Source organism: Astyanax mexicanus, chromosome 18 (genome assembly GCF_023375975.1).
Source record: "Astyanax mexicanus isolate ESR-SI-001 chromosome 18, AstMex3_surface, whole genome shotgun sequence".
In the NCBI taxonomy this organism is placed as follows: Eukaryota; Metazoa; Chordata; class Actinopteri; order Characiformes; family Acestrorhamphidae; genus Astyanax; species Astyanax mexicanus.
The window spans coordinates 27800258-27820048 of NC_064425.1; the positions used below are offsets into that span (position 1 = coordinate 27800258).

General features: G+C 38.6%; 1 protein-coding gene across 2 annotated transcripts in view; it reads right to left on the bottom strand.

Moving 5' to 3' along the window:
• Positions 1-1137: 1137 nt before the first annotated feature.
• robo2 (roundabout, axon guidance receptor, homolog 2 (Drosophila)) overlaps positions 1138-19791 on the bottom strand; it is a 655443-nt gene continuing 636789 nt past the window's right edge. Inside the window, exons 27-31 of one of the 2 annotated variants that reach the window (XM_049467120.1) lie at positions 11267-11452; positions 10440-10598; positions 8973-9236; positions 6702-6899; positions 1138-5512 (exon numbers count right to left, since the gene is read on the bottom strand). In XM_049467120.1, coding sequence (XP_049323077.1) covers positions 5511-5512; positions 6702-6899; positions 8973-9236; positions 10440-10598; positions 11267-11452 — 809 coding nt within the window. In that variant the 3' untranslated portion in view covers positions 1138-5510. The remainder of the gene's footprint in view (positions 5513-6701; positions 6900-8972; positions 9237-10439; positions 10599-11266; positions 11453-19791) is intronic. The other variant, XM_049467121.1, reaches the window with a different exon arrangement.

Genomic DNA, 19791 nt, shown 5'->3' on the forward strand with positions numbered 1-19791 from the left:
AAAGAGAGAAAGAGAGAGAGCACGAGAAAGAGAGAGAGAGAGAGAGAAAGACAGAGAGAGCATGGCTGATCCTTCCAAAAAAAAAAAAAATCCAAAAAATTTAAGAAGCAAAGAAAGAAGAAGCAACAAAAAAAAGCTTTTTTTTTTTTTTTTTTTTTTTGCTTTTTTTTGTCATAAACTGTCACATTTCCATCAAGTTCATACTGTAGTTTCGGGAGCACTTTTCTTGGGATCGTTGAAGAAAGCAGCATGGTGCACATACAAGTCCCAAAAAAATAAAAATAATAAAACTGGTATAAATGATCTGAGCGTTTCAGGTTTTGCTGAATCATTTCATCAGTTATTCAGAACAAAAGAAAAAAGCCTCAGAACAAAAAGGGTCTGGCATAGCTTTTCCCATAGGCTGACAGCAGAAGAAACGGGAGGATGTGTTGGGGGAAAAAAAAGGCTGAAGGAGAAACATTTCATATTCCACAAAATTTTTTATGCATTTTTCACAATATACCTTTATTATCTTAATAAATACAAAAAACAACAACACTGTGATTTCCAAAGAAAAACCATTAGCATTAAAAAAGACACTAAATGCATTAGACATTAGAAATATCAATATTAATTTTGGTATGTTCTGTAACTGACATCTTTGTCGTATGGACATATGGACATAAAGTGTACCGGCACGTCTTCTGATGGGAGAGATATACAAGGCATGGGACTCCGCCGTCAAACAGGGGCGAAAAAAGAATCGAGACGGGAGAAGAAGCTTTGTTTCGGAATCCGAACGGGACGAACTCTTGGTTTTGTGAGGATGATACGTATGAATATATACACATTTATTTATATATATATATATACACACACATACATACATACTCACGTGACACCACCGAAAATATATGCAAAATAACCTGAGATACTCTCCGCACCTCATTTACTGAACGACTGGACACTGAATGTAAAGAGAAAGTGAAGAACTGAAAGAGACGGGGTTTCTTCCGAGAGAAAGAAACATGGACACACACGGACACACGGAAAGCCTTCAGCTTCCTGCATTCTTCAGCAACATCATTCATACGTTAAAAAAAATAGCAAAAATTAAAATAAAATGAAATAAAATAAATACAAAATAATGGGGGGGGGGTGGGTGGGGGGGGACAGTCATTGTTTTTAGGTTTTTCTCCTGAAGGCTCACCAGTAAAAAATATCTTTTGATCAACTTTATACACATTTATATAAAATAATAAAAAAAAATAAAAATAAAAATAATTAAAACATGGCATTGAATACACTGTGGTCAGTAAACTGTAGATAATTGTAGGTAAGTGGTGTGTAAGTGTAAGTGTAAGTAAGTCTGCCCAGTGTAGAGCGGCAGGCAGTGAGTGGCGCTGTTGCAGATACGCTCCTTCACTCCAACAGTGAGTTCTGAGTTCATCCACTATACAGTGGACCTGCTATCAACACCTCACATCAGTACGGAAACGCCCACTTTTGAAACAGCTGAAAAATCATCATATCGTCAAATGATCATATCATAACAAACTAGAGACATTTGCAATGTCATGTCTGCCCTATGATGTCATAATGGCAGAATCGTTAATATTAATATTAATATGCTAATTATAAGACAGAAGTAGATTTTCCAACGTTAATTTGAATTACGTTACAATTTCTACTGAGTTTTCTGTTCCATGTTTCTGTTTCGTGACTCGGTTCTCTGCATAGATAAAGAAGTATCCGGAAAGTGTAGATCCTGGGTTGTAGTCTTATAGTATCATAAGTAAACCAAAGATAATTAAGTGCTTTGACGATTAAAATGAAAGAAAAGAAATAATTGAGATGATTCGCAACTGTTTTGAGAGCAAAAACTCCACAGATTCCACAGACAGTGAGTGATTTAGTGATAGCTGTCTTTGTAGTGTAGTATTCATTTATTTATTTATTTATTGTAGGAAGTAATCATTTACTGTATTTTTCGCACTATAAGGCGCACTAAAATCCTTTAATTTTCCTAAAAATCTTGAGCATGTATGAATTTTACCTGTTAGTCATGTTGTAAGGAGCAGTAAAATCACTCTGCTGATTTTATACAGCGTTATACAGGAGTTTCAGTTTAGTTTTCCAGCACTTAGGCTGGAGCAGCATTAGCTTTAGCTGCTAACCACGCTAATCGCTACCTTTTTTCGCCATTTAGAGGTGAGTATTATCAGACTGTAGCCTGCTGCTAACCCCGGCTATAGCACTGCTAGAGCAGTATTAGCATTAGCCGCTACATGTGCTAAGCGCTAGCTCCTTCACTGTTCAGAGGTGAGTATATCTGCCTGTAGTCTGTGTGTTGTTACTGTGTTAAAACAAGCAACGTAGCAAAAACCGCTAGCTAATATCACCTTGGCTTACTGAAGCTCTCAGAGTTCCTCAGTCTAAGCTTACTGTAAATAAACGGAAGAGCTTTACTCACCCAAATAATCAGTTTTCAGGAGATAAATCTGAGTAGATTAACACCCAGTGCTCTATTGGCTTTAAAAGATTTTTTAGCGATGCTCCTGTTCCTTACTAGTGTCTCATAATACTCCTTATAATCCAGTGCACCTTACAGTGCAAAAAATATGTATTTGATTACTTAAGGCTCATTTATTTATACATCTGTTTCAAATGTTTGAACCTTCACTGCCCACATGCTTCTACTGCATGTGACATTTATGTTGGCATGGCTGTTAAACAGCAAGATCATCCGCTAAATGCCAGTTTGGAGTCAAAAGCTTATGACAACAACAAGCCTGGTGACATTAGGGGAGGTTGTGATAATGTACTGTGATAATGACAAAAGAGGCAGAGGTGTAAATGACTCTAAACTGTGTAAAAAATCTGCCCTAAGTTTTTTTTTTCTTCATCATATTCATATAATAGCCAATAGTTTGTGTTTTACTTAAACTATTGGCTACACAGCACCCACACAATTTCCACATCCATAAAGACTTATTAAAGCTCAATGTCAATCCATAAATGGCTATAAATACGGATGGAGCCTTCTGTGTTTGTTTTGTCTGTTTTTGTTTTGCTTTATTACCTGAAAGCTTATGGAAACGGAGGTAAGCTTTAAAAAAATATGCTTAGTCTCATTACTGGCCATTAGTTTAAGTCTGGGTTCATACACATTTTAACCAATAAATTTCCATGATTTTTTCGTGACTTTTCCATGCCTTCAAGGCACATTTTCATGACCATATGAATTTTAAAAGTGCAGACATGGACAATAAAACCAAAAATCAACTAAAACTATTGATTATAGTAGGTCTAAAATAAATCCGATAAAATGTTGACACAATCTTTAATAATAAAATGTGTGTCAGAGCCTGAGAGCTCCATTGTGTACGGCTGACTCTGATTTGTTAGCTCAAAATAGATTTTCTCCATCAATAAATGGAAACACAAAGATTTGTAGAGCGAATTTCCACAACTTTACCAAAACTTTCTGGATATTTAAATTTTTTCAAAACTCATCTAATGCTTTTTTTTTTTATTTCATGACTTTTCCAGGTGTTTCATGACCCTATGAACCCTGTGAAGTGAAACCCAACCACTGCCAAATAGACATGCTGACGAAGAACCTCACTACCTCCAGTACTACTACTCCACTGTAGCCTTGATTGTTCTTGTCAGAAACCAAACCCCTTTTTAGCTATGAACTGTCCTCCATTGTATGTATTGTTTCACATCCAAGCCAATGTAGAGAACGCATGTGGGCAGTGATGATTACAATGTTTGAAAGACACTGATTTTCATTAGAAAAGGGAGTGTGAGTGAGCCTGAAGCTTTCAGAGAACATTTACAAAATCAAAATCATGGTCAAAATCAATGCAGAGTACGGACAAAAGATTAATGGATTTAGGCTCCCAAATTGCAGCAACCAATCCTAACCAAACTTACAGCTAGGCTTTCAAGGAAACTTAAATCACACAGTGGTCTTGCAAAAGCACCAAAACCCAAGATTCTCGTCTTCATGTATTAATTTCCAGTGTTTAAAAGAACGACAAATTGACTGAACAGAAACTATACACGAAGACATAGAGTATTCTTGTTCATATGGCTTTTAAATTGCTTGCGTTTTGAGTGCTTTAAGAAGATCCACCTTTTAGTGGAAAAAAAAAGAATAGGTAAATACAAAAGTATTGGGACTACAGCCAGAGAGAAACCGTATTCATAAAGCTCATCATCACTCTTACTGTCCGCCTGACGCTGGCCCGCACTCTGATGGACAGAGCGGAGAGAGTGGGTGAGCTATTGAGTGATGTTCAAAGAGGAGCAAGGCTGACACGCACACAAACAAGTAAACACAAGAAAGCAAACAGCGGGCGGCAAGTACTGTAAACCAAGTACTGTCTGCCGGCCCACGTCTGAATAAGACAACGTGTTTGAACAGGACTCGGGTCGGGAGGGGTGGGGGGTTTGGGTGAAAGGGAACATGACCACTTTCGGGTTGACGTTTATTGCAGTGGGGTTTTGACACCACCGCACTGCACTGGTCCAGCAATCATCTGTCCAAGCGTCAACATCTCTCTCTCTCTCTTTCTCTCTCTCTGTTTCTTATCTCTCTTCAGCACGTTTCCAACATCGAGAGGGTACCACCGCCCTCCGTCATAGCCTCAGGAGAACCCCACCGCTGCCCAATAACATTCGTGCAACTCTGCCTTTTAGCATCACAAATCCCGGCGCCTCCAAGGAACGCAGGCTTAGTTTAATATATCTCTGTACATGGCTATATATTTTCTTTTCTCTAGTTACAGTACAGCAACTCCTCTTCACATCTCCTCTCCCCCGGTGCTTCATGTCAGCGGGAGCTATGGTTTTTGTGCTTTTCACCAAAAAATCGCAGTGCAAAAGAAAACAATGAATCATAATAATCATCAGAATCATAATAAGAACAACAATGAAACCCATGAGAAATATTAACAAATGACGGATGATAACAGTTTTTTTTTTTTTTCTGTATGGCACCACAGCCTATCAATTCACATATAATACAAATGACCAATAGCGCGTAAAGAGGTCGAGGGTGGATGGGGGGGGGGGGGGGGGTTGGGCGTGGAGCGTACGGAACCAGTTTGCATAGCGATGCAATGAACAATTTTCAACGTTGAGAATATATTTACAGGAAATACAATACGATTCCCTTTTCCAGTTCGGAATGAAGCTTCCGATCTCTTTTTTGTTTTTTTCTCCGTTTTTTTTTCTTCTCTCCAACATGTTGTCTTCTCAGAATTAATGTTTTTTTTTCGTTTTCAAAGAGGAAGGTGTTTAGTTTGTTCTCGAAAGGACAGAAAACATCAAATCAACACTGTGGGTCGCATGTCCGTCTTTACATCACATTTACAGTTTTCGCTTGCGCTTTCCTCTCCGCCTTCGTCAGATCCGTTCCTCCTTCTGACACCGTTTTACGAGTCCATTGCACCGAGCAGGAGAAGCGTCTCCGGGGCAGGAAAAGGCATTGTTCAGCTCACGCTCAGGGCTGTTCACTCTGCGGAAAACACAGAACAGATGCAAAACAGAACAGTTAAAATACAGAACTAAACTTATTTATTTACAATCAATTAACTCATCCACATACTAGAGCTCTTCCTATGATTTGCGATGCTCCCAAAACCATGAGGGTAAGGACAAGCACATGACTTCTTCAATACACCTAACATATATTTACTGGTCTATTTTATACACAAGGCGCACCGGAATATTTGTAGCTAACTATGTTAAGCAAAGCTAAGCTAAGTAAACAGAACTGTAATAATAATAATAAAAATAAAAAAACCTTTAGTTTAAAGTCAAACGAGCGCTGGATGTTAATTTACACAAATTTCTCTCCTGAAAACTTTTTTTCCTTTTTATTTAGGTGAGTAGAACGCTTCCATTTATTTACAGTAAGCTTAAATTACTGAATTTCTCCAGTACTAAGGCTGGGGGATTAGCATTAGCATCTGACCACTAGCGGTTAGCAGCTAATCCCGCCCGACAACGCTACACTGAGGAACCCTGAGTGTTTCAGTAAGCCAGGGCGCTATTAGCTAGCGGTTTGTCCCACATAGCTTGTTTTAACACGCTAGACATGCAGGCTACAGTCTGATAATACTCACCTCCGCATGGGAAAATAGCGGTTAGCAGCTAATGCTAATGCTACTCCAGCCTCTAAACTGAAACTCCTGCATAACACTGCACTTCAGTGGAGTGACTACAACCTGACTGGTAAAATTCATTTACCAATTCATCAACTAAATTAAAAGATGCACTGACAATTTTGGGGGAAAATTAAAGGATTTTAAGAGCGCCTTATAGTGCGAAAAATATGGTACCATAAATATAGACGTAAAGTATAGTATTTTAATTTAAAAAACAAAAAATTAAATAAAATAGATGAGTCTATTTTATCATTTTAAAGTCAATATTATGTATATTATTTTTAACAAGCCAACTGCTAAAACCCCAAATGTTTAAACGGTAGCGTACATAATCTGGTTAGAACTTAATGAATTGCTTTTTTCCATCATGTGGATGTTTGCATTGATCCGATCAATATATCATTAAAATACAAATTCCGCCCTATTAGGTTTCTGATTAGGGGATCCATTATTGACTGGTTTCTATCATCTGATTCATTTGAGAAGAATAGACTGGTCTGAGCGGCGCGCGGAGAGTAAATGAGAGTGCAGACGTACATAACTCTCCGGAGTACTGTCCCTGGCCATTGATCCCCGCGTAGCCGGAGTCGTGCTCAGTGTTGGCGCGCTGGTGCTGACCTCGTGACCCCTCTCCTTTCCGAGGGCCCGTCGAGCCTTTGGAGGATGTGGTCCCAGATGAACTGTGGCCCCCGGGGGAGGGAAAGGATGGTTTGCTATAGGGTGGCATGACCTCTTCTGTTAAACATAGAGAACATTACAAATACAAGTGAGTTATTGTGATCAAGAATTTTTATTTTTTTATACAAAATTTGTACAATCATCTTCACAGAAGTGTTCCAATTCAACACATACTTTGCAGAAAATGTAAAATATTCAACACAAAAGTATGCCTTGTTTCAACAGTTATGGGCTTAGCATGATGAAGTTGAGCAGCGGTATATTGAGGTGATTAGCCACCCAAAATGATTCCATGTGAAGACCAGATGTAATCCAGCTTTGTAGAATTGTCTTTTTAGCAGCAGTAAATCCAGAGAACAATAGTTTGCACTGTATCATCTTTAACTCCAAGTTGGAGTTATCAATCAGAAAAAACAAGCATGGATCCAAATTGTCGTGATTTGGGCAGCCGTGATTTTATGTTTTTTGGATGCAATCCGGGTCAGCACCTGAACATCCCTTTCAGACAGCTTCCTCTTATCTTGCATCCACAGTTAATCCTGTTGGATGTGGTTCGTCCTTCTTGGTGGTATGCTGACATTACCCTGGATACCGTGGCTCTTGATACATCACAAAGACTTGCTGTCTTGGTCACAGATGCGCCAGCAAGACGTGCACCAACAATTATGTTGTGTACATTGCAATATTTTGAGCAAAGCTGTTAAAGCTCTTACCCTGCTAATTAAACCTTCACACTCTGCTCTTACTGCTGCAATGTGCAATTAATTAAGATTGGCCACCAGGCTGCTCCAATTTAGCCATGAAATATATAATTTAGCCACACTGAAATATCAGGTGTTTTAGTTTCCAGTTGTCCAACCACTGTACGTGACAGTAATAATTAGTTTGAATTTTCATTTTAATTCTTCTGTAAGGAGTAAGGTAGGCTCTCTGAATAAGCTTAAAGTTAATAAAAGCTGATGTGCTACATTTTTTTATGTTAAGCTAAGTGGTTTATTGTGAAGATTCAATAAAGCAAATACATGTTAAGTTATTTGTAATGTTATATTAGTATATTATATATTATTCCTAACCTCTAGAAGAAGTTGGTTGTTAAGACCAAGAAGCCAATTAGCAAACACCAATTGCAGGCCTCATCAGACTCGTTATAGGAAACCTAAGGAGCTGCTGAGGTTCACACTAAAGGACAGCCAGGAACTACTCGCTCTGACCTTAAAGCTCTCCAGCCTTTATGGTGGATCTTAATGATCTCCCAGGCAGATGCACTGAGACTGATTCACAGCGTGTGTATATGTGTGTGTTAGTGAAATGAAAAACCAGAGTAATTAAAGCACATCTGTGCTTCTAGCTTTGTCTCCAGTACGCCCACGGCTGAAGCAGGCCAGTAGCCGGCCATTGAGGCATTCACTGAGAGAGAGAGGGAGAGGGAGAGAGAGTGGTAGACGAGCCAATCTGTTCACTGCAGGGTCCAAGCAGGCTGTCTAATTGAACACCAGGGTTTACATCTGCAGCTGCCCATCTCCTAGTGATCGCTCTCAGAGCGTAGACTCACTTTCTTAGCTTTAAATCTTACATAAAGTTATATAAGAGCATAGTGATTATTTCTGATCTGATCAGAGTTCAGATCCCGTTCTTATAGGAAATTGAGTATACACTGGAGAATAATGGAGCACCATCATTCCAGAACAGTTGAGAAACAGTGTTGCAGTTCTGGCTCAGCAGTTAGAGCACCAGGTTGTTAATGACAGGGTTGTGGGTTCGATACTTGGGTCCAACAAGCTGCTACATTCCAGAAAAGTATGTTTTTTTTGGTCTAAAACAGTTCCACTGCTCTAAAGGTCAATGCAGGGGGGTTTAGAAATGAATATTTGGTGGAATAACCCTGGTTCATAATCACCTGGTTTATATTCATCATGCATCTTGGCATCAAGATGTTCTCCTCCACCAATCTTACACACTGCTTTTGGATAACTGCACAAACTCAAGCAGTTCAGCTTGGTTTGATGGCTTGTGATCATCCATCTTCCTCTTGATTATATTCCAGAGGTTTTCAATTTGGTAAAATCAAAGAAACTCATCGCCAAACTCTTAACTGTATGTACAGCAGTAAGTCTATGCAACTATTCATACCTGACACCGGCCCGTTCTTCTGAGCTCTTCTAGCCTCTTCTGCTCTCTCCATGGAGCCCAGTCTCTCCTGGGCTTGCCGATGGCGCTCCAGTGAGGTCCGGGCTTGTCTGTCCAGAGAGCTCTTCACCTCCTCCAGCCCGGCCATAGGCTGCCTCTCCAGAGACGAGGCCTTTCGCTCAGCAGGGCTGCCTAGACTCCCCATACTCCTCTGCCCCTGGACGCGTGGGGTCTGAAAGGGTGGAGGTTCTGGGGGTGGAGGTAGGTCTGATATACAAAAACACACACACAGCAGAATATCATCAGCAGGGTCACAAATTAGATTTTTTTTTTTTGTTCACAATACAAATGAGATTAAGGATAATTGAAGCAAAACTTGTCATTCCATCTTGTCATAGAATGAACCAACAGACCCACAGCCAGTGGGCTTTATAAATGCCTCAAGTTTTTTGAAAATGGTAATTTGGTAATTGCACTGCAACTCATTACAGCACACCACTTTTTTGATATGTGAAGAAAAATGAGCACAGTTACGTTTTGACAGTTAAAAGACACTGTGCCCTTGGCAGGAATATGAGGACAGGATCTGCTGTAACCTTGAGTTAGTTCTACTTCAGTCTTGGGTTTTTTGATAGGGTTGCAGCACTGATCCTAGCAACATAAATTAAATCTATACATTTTTCTCAGGAACATCTCACTTGCTCAAACTCTTAAAGGTGTCATTCCATCGTTTTTTCATTATTTTTAAAATGTCTATTTGTGGTCATTAGTATGAATGAATGCCATGTGAGCTGTCTTTGTGAAAAAAAGTGCTCCGGTGATCCGGTATAACAGCGTGTGGGGGAAAAAACGATAGGATTTTGCCTCTTGCTCATGAATAAGTTAGAAACGTTTTAAAATAAAGACATTTTTACACTAATAACAGTCTTTGCAAAGTCATATGTTACTTTACAACACGTGTAATGCCCTGCTAAGTGCAGTTCAGCCACTGACCTAGTCTTAGAGCCTCTGTAAAACGCAAAATCCACCGGAGATCCTATGTAAACCTACAGTTACACACAGAGTCCAGGTCAGGAAAGTAAAAATCCACCCGGGGTTTTGTTGGCTGAGCAGTTGGCAGTTGGAACAAAACCCTGGGGTAGATTTTTTTATTTTCAACTAGTGTAAACAGAACTGTTCTAAAAATACAACTACCCATGCATATACAACTCAGAGAGACCTATTGTATTTTTACAAAGAACAAGACAAAGTGGATTTTAGCAGAAGGAGACCTTTAGGCAGTGTTAAACCTCACTCACAAAACACCACCTCACAACTTATACAGGTGTGAGTGTTCCAAAGGTTGTCCCCTAAAATAACACTTCATGATCAACTTATATACTGCTGTCCAATGTCTTGTCAGGCATGTCAGTGTTTTTCATCGGTCTTAACAGTTTTCAAGTCTTACAGTATTCTAGTACTAAGTCTCACCATCAGCACTGGCGTCCCTGCGGTGCGGGGCTGTGCACGGGCCTCTGTGTTTGCGGGTGGGTCGTGCTGCGCGCTGGTGCCCCAGACTGTGTGTGCCCATAGTGCTGCCATCTGTGGAAAATGGACTGGCAGGCCGAGGTCTCGCACCTAGGGCTTTATCTAAAAAAGAAGAGAGAGAAAAGTGAAATACCGGTTACAAACCAGCTTTTACAGTACAAATAAAGCCCTTCAGCTTAGTACGGTACACTCAGAAGGGAGGAAAAAGGGAGAGAAGCCAAGCAACAGCAAGATAGAATTAGAACCCATATCCTTCATCTGGCTAGAGCATATCCACTATATTGAAAATGACATTGAGAAGTTCTTAGAAGGTTAACTCTTGTGGAATCCTGTGAAGAAGTCTTAAGAAGCAATTATCGTCATCAGACCAGCCATTCTGAAGAGTCAGTAAGAAGCAAGTCCAGAGGCTTGAAGAAATAAAGCAAAGCATCCAAACAGCATATTCATTTCATGTTAATATCACAGATTTGCACATTTCTTAGCCCAGATGATCAACTTATGATCAACTTATCCTTGAATCATAAATGCAAAGAATTACAGTGTGAAAGAGACTGTAAAGCCCGTTAAACAAGACAACCAAAAGTGTTAATACCATGTTAGAGTCACCATCCCACACGTTTTCAGAAACAGCAAAGATGCAAAGAAATACCCAGATCACTGGGATAAAGTCACAAGCCCAGAAACAGCCAGAGAGGGAAGAAGACTTTTCAGAGTTTTCAGAGGTCGTAATCGATAAGGTCCTCCTCCATCCCCCTCCACCACACACAAACCTCTCTTGCTGAGGCTGGTGCCGTCCAGCCTATAGCCGGCCTTGTCTGCAGCCGCCGCCAGCGCCCGGGCAAAGCTGCAGTGGGTGAAGAGCGAGCCATCTGAGGAGCTACCTGCACTGGACCTGTGGCTGGAAAAGGGCCTGTCGTCCTCGTCTGACGCCGAACCCCAACCATTCACCATGGAGCCTACAAGCAGCGGGCGCATCGAAGGAGTTTACTTTACTCGTTCAGTTCACGGAAAAAGGCTGATCTGTAACATGTTTTGTTCTTAGCGTGTAAAAAGGGACGTTATCAAGAGAAGTTATTTACTAATGATAATTATATAACCTATACTGAATTCTTTAAATCTGCTATAGTCTAATATGCTGGGGTCTTAGGTTCAAGTCCCTGTCTGGGTGGATTCCATGTCCTTTCCATGTCCTCTCTGTGTATGCATGGGTTTCCTTCAGGTAGTCTGGTTTCCTCCCACAGTCCAAAAACATGTTGTTTAAATGAGCTGTCTACTTTAAACTGCCTTGATGGTATGTTTGCATGTATGTGTGTATATGTGTGTGTAGGTGTGAGTATGTCTGTATGTATGTAGATACGCATTGCCACTCTCTCGGGGGTCAATGCTCTTAGTATCACACAAAGATTGTCAAGAGTGTTGATTGTAAAACATCCTTGGGTTCATTATTTTTTAAACTGTATAGTTTAAATCTGAGGTCTAAATCTCAGCCTTTGTATTGAAAAAATATATACCAGATTTTCTAGCACTATAAGGCAAACCATATTATAAGGTGCATTTTAAGAGAAGCTATAAGGGACCTCAAATTCAGCAGCTCTCACCGCTGGGTGGTGGTGGGGGGAGGAGGGAAGCTAACTAATTTAAGTAAAGCTAAGCTAAGTAAACAAAACTGTAATAAAAATTTCTCTCCTGAAAACTGTTTATTTGGGTGAGTAAGTGCTTCAGTTCAGTAAGCTTAGATTACCGAATTTCTCCAGCACTAGGCTGGAGCATTAGCATTGGCAGTTAATCGCTAGCGGTTAGATACACTGAGGAACCCTGAGTGTTCCAATAAGCCGGGACGATATTAGGTAGCGGTTCGTCCCACGTAGCTTGTTTTAACACAGAAAACACGCAGTCTACAGTCCAATATACTCTCCTCTGAAGGGATAAAAAGCTAGCTTAATGCTAATGCTGATCCAGCAGTGCTAGCCAGGGTTAGCAGCAAGCTACAGGCCTAAAATACTCACCTCTGAACGGGGAAATAGCGATTAGCAGCTAATGCTAATGCCACTTCACTTTGATATTTTTGATGTATCAAAATACAGCAGGGAAACAAAATGAATCAAAATAAGACCTATTCTCTAAGACTGATTCCAGGATCTATATCAGTCTAAACATTAAATCAGTAAATGTTCAGCAGCACACAATCCACTGGACAATTAATCTCACTGAGATTTCAAATCAAACCAAGATACTAAGCATTAAAAATGAGAAATCTGCTAGAGCTCACAGGTTACAGGAGTTACATAATCTCTTAATCACAGGTATCATATTTTAATTGATTCTTCTAGGGCTGCTTGGCTTTGTGGATCTGTCATGGTAAATGCTTTTCTGTACTTGACTGCTCCCTCCTACAAAACTCATCTCATTTTCTGCCAAATGAAAGTGTAAGGTCTACTGTATTCATCTCATTTGGACCGGTCTGTCAGAGATGAACACACCCACACACACACACATACACACACCTGTAAGTGGCCTGAGGTAAAAGACATATCAAAGCTTTTCAGACTTCGTCTCCCTCTCTTACACTGACGGTCGGATTCAAAGCAAGTCTTTGTGTGACTGACAGAAAAAGCAGACTGTGATCTGCTAATGACCCACAGGTTAAATCTGTACTGTTAATAATAATACATTTTAAGTGCAACAGTGATTTTAATCAAGGCAATACATATTGGTACATTTCCTTACATTTATAAGAAATAAAATCATTTAAGGGAAAATGTGGAAGGATGGAGATCTGGGGGCTGAGGAGGAAGAGCGTGGTTGGAAGGCATAGTTGAGATTGTTTCATCTTATCCAGAATTATTTCACTTACACTACTTAAAATATTGCAGTATATCACATTATAGCATACTTTATTAAAACACCCACCCTTTATTGTGTTACTGTTGTGATATAATCACTTATCTCTGAATCAGTTTCTCTGACTTCTGACTGCTATTTATAGGTATATGTTTGATTAAAATGAACATTGTTGTTTTATTCTATAAACTACAGACAACATTTCTCCCAAATTCCTAATAAAAATATGATCATTTAGAGCATTTATTTGCAGAAAATGAGAAATGGCTGAAATAAAAAAATAAAAAAGATTCAGAGCTTTCAGACCTCAAATAATGCAAAGAAAACAAGTTCATATTTATAAAGTTCAGAGTTAGAGTTCAGACATCAATATTTGGTGGAATAACCCTGGTTTTTAATCACAATTTTCATGCATCTTGGCATGTTTTCCTCCACCAGTCTTACACACTGCTTTTGGATCACCTTCTGACGGTAACTGTAATTTCCAGGATTTAAAGCATGAAATACAACAATGCTTTTTGTTATTAAAGATGAAAAAAGTTCTTCTCCCTCAATATGAGCTAAATCTCCTGTTGTCTGCACTCTGAAACTGCACACGGCTTTGTTTCTCTTAAAAAAAAGAGAAAAGTCATGTCCCTTGGGCCCATCTCTCAACAAAGCAACACAGAATGTAATGAATCAGACGTGCTGCCAAAGCCTGAGCCCCGGCCCTGCACTGCTCCACATTAGAAGGACAGGCTCAGCATAAAACAGCCGAAAACCTGCACCGAGAAGGAGCCTGCTTCACCATCAAACGCCACTCCACTCTAACAGCCCCTGCGAGGAGATGCCATCAGGAATCAGGAGTCAGCTAAATGCACCTTCCCAAACCCCTGCGCTTTCACTGTTCACTGCTATATGAGGCAATACCGGTACACTGGCGGCTCCACACAATAAGAACAACAAATAATATCAGCAAAATAACTCTTCAGCTATTAGAAACTCAAAAAAAATCAGTTCCTAACTGATTAGTAACTTTTAGCAATAAGTTATCAAGTAGCAGTTACTTACTACTAGTTGCTATCTTGTCAAACAATGATTTCTGAATTAAAACAAACAAAAAAAACCTTGAAAAATAGAAATTAGTTTGCATTTATTTTTTTTTTGTCTTACTATATTAAACACATGGTTCCAATTTAGTTGCTACCATTAACTATTCACAGTTATTACTGTGAACTAACATCTACTGTATGCTCCATAGCTGTAAAAGTGAAGAGAGTGGAGAGAAATGCAGTAGGGGAAGTGCAGTGTTATAGGACCTAATCTCACAGACAATTAACATTAGCAATAACCTTTCTGTACAGTGTTTAAAACAAACTTAGGCCAACTTTAAATGATAAATTAACTGATTACAGGGCAGTTTTATTTATCCACCAGAGCAGAACGACAGTCCAGGTTTCATACACAGCAAGGCGATATCAGAGGAGAGATCAAAAACACAATAAACAGAAACGTGTCGTTAAGTGGGGGTCAGCCAAACAATACTCAGCAAAGAGAGAGTGGATTGGAGGTGTATTTATACTGTAGGGGACAGGAGGATTTAATAACTGGGTGATTGGTTTCCGGGGAGTGTCGTGTGATGTCAGTGTGTGGTGCGTTCTGGGTAGTGTAGTCTGTAGACTGGAGATTGCAAGTGGAGCCGAGTGTGGGAGAGACAGGTGCGCTTTCAGCGCCAGACGAGACAATTTAAGTTAAATTTTGAGTTTAGTTTAGTGTGTTTAGTTTCGCCATTTCAATTGTTAAACTGTCTAATGACTGTCCACAGACATAGGGCTCCTGCTGGATTTGAAATTATGATTTCCTTACTTTTGGTTCCTCACACAATTCTCCATGGTCACAAGTATAAAAATAGAAAAGCATCCAACCATGTGATGAAGGAAATGCTAACCTGAAGATGGGAATGAAACTAAAAAATAAATAAAATCAAATCAAAAACAACTCAAAACATTCTTTAATCAGGTTAATTTGTTTGGTAACACTACAATAAGTGTTACAAATAACAGTATTATAACAAACATAAAGTTTCAACTTATTATTAATTTATACAATTTAAGACATTATAAAACAAAATAATTACTAAATTGCAATGCAGAAGAATATTGTAAATATGAATGTAGCAATTAATAATGTTTTAACTAGAGTTAACTAACTGTAACTAGGGTAATTAATAATTAGTTACTGTTAATTAATGTGCTTTTCCATTTTTCCATATCAGACATTTTTTATTTAAGTGGGCTAGGTTCACTTTATGTTGATTAAGCGGTTTTGTTCGATAAGGTACTAATTCATTTTACAATAAACCAGCAAATCTGTTTCTAGGAAACCTATTTTTAGTTTGTTCTAAAATAAATAAACTTCCTGAAAACAAGTACAGTGAAAAACATTACATTTCCCTCTTTATAACTGTGTACATCAGCAGAACACAACAGAAAAAAATGCTGCTCAAAGTACAGAAACTTAAACTTCTCTTATTTTATTATTTGTTCATTTTTTTGCTTTCCAGGACTTCTACAGGACACTGTGGCCACAGGTTTGGAAGTTCCCCGCTTCTCCTTCAGGAGAGGTGCTTTACCGCCCCACTGATGCGTAGTTAATATTCCGGACTGCACTGAGCAGAGTTATCTGGGTCATAAAAGCCGTCCAGCACCCTGCTGCCACTAAAAGCTGATTTACAGCGGCCCTGGCCCTCATCTGCATATCGTTAAGCATCATAATTATTCCCCTTGACGAGCGGCCGTCTCCGCCCGCCTCAGGGACGTGTGACCTGGCTCTCCGCGGCCCACGGTGGGCTTTATGGGGGTGTGTATGGCCTGGGTGGAGAGGGAGTGAGATCATTAGACGTGTTAAAGGGCTCATAAAGCACCTTCTCTAGCTAAATACTGAAGAGGCGCCTGGCTGCATTTGGTTTATGTATAAGCGGTACATTGCATTAACTCTTACACATTACGCTTACACTATAACTACATGCACTGAGATGAATATTTGCTCTTTAATGTTATAAGTTAAACGAGTCAGTAACCTAGCTGCTCTTGACTGAACCCAACTCAAGTTAAAATAGTTTAATTATAGCATAACTTAAATATTATACGGCCATTTCTACAGTATGTATAGTATAGTGGATGTGCAATGACTTATAAACAATACTGTGATGTAATAATCATTAAACATGAATGGGCTAACTTGTAAAATATGTAAAGGAAGATACACTTGCGTCTAATTAAGTTTTTGACAATGATTAAAACATTTATCCAGTAAATTGTAAGGCTTCCAATCCAAATAGATCAGTGTGGGGGAAAAAACCCTTGTATCCCACAGATATATTTTATGAATGGAAAGTCCAACTGTTCAAATCTTAGTCAAATATGTACCATCGTATTAATTTAAATAGGAAGAACATGAGCATGATCCTCCAATGATGGGGCTTTTGGTTTTATTAGCTCCACTGATCTTCATTTTTCTTCTAAATCATGTTCTTCTTATTCTGGCGTATGAAAATTTTAGTTTTGTTGGTGGATTCAGGGTTTCTACTGTCAACCTCTTTGTAAAATCTGACTATACTTGAAATTAAGTTTATTTTAGCTGACTTGAGTAAGGAACATTAGCCCAATCCCATTTCTATTTTGCACCCCAACCCTTTGGTTTTTGGAAGACAACCCTCCAAAGTCCTTCAGTAAAGGACATTATTTCTATTTAAAATGCTTGTTATAAAGAAAATGGCCATTAAAATTTTAAACTACACATTAAACTATGTTTAAAATGTAGTGATTATCGTAATGTTTAACAAGGACAACACTCAAATGTGTGTGTTTCTTTGGTTTCTTTGCTTGTGCCGCCATCTTGCCAGTGATCATATAGCTCTAACAGTTCCCCCTTTGGAAAAAATAAGAGACCACTTAAAATTATGAGTTTCTTTGAATTTACCAAATTGAAAACCTCTGCACTAAAGGAAGATAGATGATCACAAGCCATCAAACCAAGCTGAACTGCTTAAATGTTTGCACAAGGAGTAAAGGCATAAAGTTATCAAAAAGCAGTGTGTAAGACTGGTGGAGGAGAACATGCCAAGGTGCATGAAACCTGATTAAAAACCAGAGTTATTCCTCCCAATATTGATTTCTGAACTCTGAAAACTTTATGAATAAGAACTTGTTTTCTTGGCTTTATTTGTGGTCTGAAAGCTCTGCATCTTTTTTTTCAAGCTCTTTTTTGCAAATAAATGCTCTAAATGACAATATTTCCATTTGGAATTTGGGAGAAATGTTATCTGTAGTTCATAGAATAAAACAACAATGTTGCAAGCATTTTACTCAAACATAAACCTATAAATATCAAAATCGGAGTAACTGATTCAGAGTCTGTATTTTTTTGAGAGCTGTATATACTGTATATTAGCTTGTGAACCCCTTATTTGAGGAGATATTGTTGTTGTTTTTTTAACTCAGCTTGAGATCAATTGCTACATGTAATATTGAGATGCCATATGGTATCCTTTATACATAAATGTTATTATAATACAGTATGTATGTGTTTCCACACTAATTAGGCAGAACTACTGTACATAATGTGAATAGGTTGTTTTCCCTGGTGCTGCTACAACCAAACAAGGCAGGAACTCTGTTTTCTAAGACCTCTGAATGTGTCATGTGGTTTTACAAACAGATTCTTTGTGTTTGTGAGTTAAATTGTGAGCTAGAGCCACCATGGATCGGACCCAGGGTTACATCTGTACATTTAAAGGAGGTAAAAAATGGCTGCTGAACTCCAGACACTGTATGGGTTATTTCAGCTCTTCCAGGAGCTCATCTGATTTACTTTAATGAAGTAAAAAAAAAGGACTGATGGGACCTAAATGAACTAGTTGTTGGATTAGAACTGGAAAAGCCCTGGAAAAAGCTCTAGTTAAACTAGAACTTACACATCCAATCACAAAGAACTGTTTAACTGTGATAGTATACAGTATATTACAGTGTTAGTGTTTATTGTCAAGTTCCTCTCCCTCCCTCTCTGTGAGAACCAGTACGAAGGCTGGAGCTGTCGGTGGAGCCGGGAGTGAAGCCGAGCTGCTGGTGGACAGATAAAGGGATATAGTGCTGTCTGCAGAGTAATACAGTGGCAGAGAGATGCAGCAGATTAGGCTGAGGCGCTGGGCTACTATTCCCTAAATCTATCAGCCTAGGGAGATGTCAGATCAGGCAAAGCTACTGCTCCATCACGCCACGGAAAAGTGCATTTCAAAACCCCGCTACGCAGAGACGCTCCAGCAAACCCACCTTCAGCTCATTCTGATTTTTTACATACAAATATTCCTCTCCTATTCTCTCCTACTTCATTCTTTCAATTCATGATTATTAACAATAGATATCAACAATATATGTTGCATTATGATGATGTGTTCAATAAGTTACAGTTACATAAAGGGGTACCACTTTAAAATAAGACTTCTTTTTATAAAGGGTTTAAAAATGGTTTACAATTAGTTTATTAATGGTTAATAATTAGGTTATAAATGCCTTAAAAATCCTTAATAATCAGTTATAACACATACATAGAAAGGGCAACAATATAGACGGCTGTGGGTTCACTATTTGGCAAACAACAGGTCATTGTTGCCCTCTCCATGTATGTGTTTTAACTGATTATTAATGATTTTTAAGGCATTTACACCCTAATTAGTAACTATTAATAAACTAATTGTAAACCATTTATGAACCCTTTATAAAGGTAGTCTTATGTTTAAGTGGTACCCATAAAGGTAAAAATATATTTTTTGGAATGTATTTAAGGTGGAAAGATACATGCAGGGTGATGCTTAATAAAATATAGATTATAACTATGTCCTATAAAATATCTCTGGACCCTCTGGACGACCTAGGCACCGCTTTTAACCACTTGTGAACACAAGAGGTAGTAGTTAGATTAATGGGTTTACATATTGTAATATGGCTGTAAAAAACATGATAAGTTCTTTTTTTCATTAAATGTTGTCCAATAACATAAAAAGCAACAGTGCATTGTATGCAATTACAGCTTCACTTCAGTTTCTGAATCGTTTTCTTGGATTTTGCTATTTATAGGAATATGTTTAAGTAAAATGATTTTTTTTTGCTGTTTTATTCTGTAAACAACGAACAAGATTTCTTCCAAATTGAAAATAAAAATATTATCATTTAGAGCATTTATTGTCTATTTTTAATAGCATCTTGGCACGTTCTCCTCCACCAGTCTTACACACTGCTTTTGGATAACTTTATGCCACTCCTGGTGCAAAAATTCAAGCAGTTCACTTTGGCTTAATAGCTTGCGATCATCCATTTTCCTCTTGATTATATTGCAGAGGTTTTCAATTTGGTAAAATCAAAGAAACTCATAATTTTTAGGTGATTTCTTCTTTTTTTTCCAGAGCTGTATGACAACA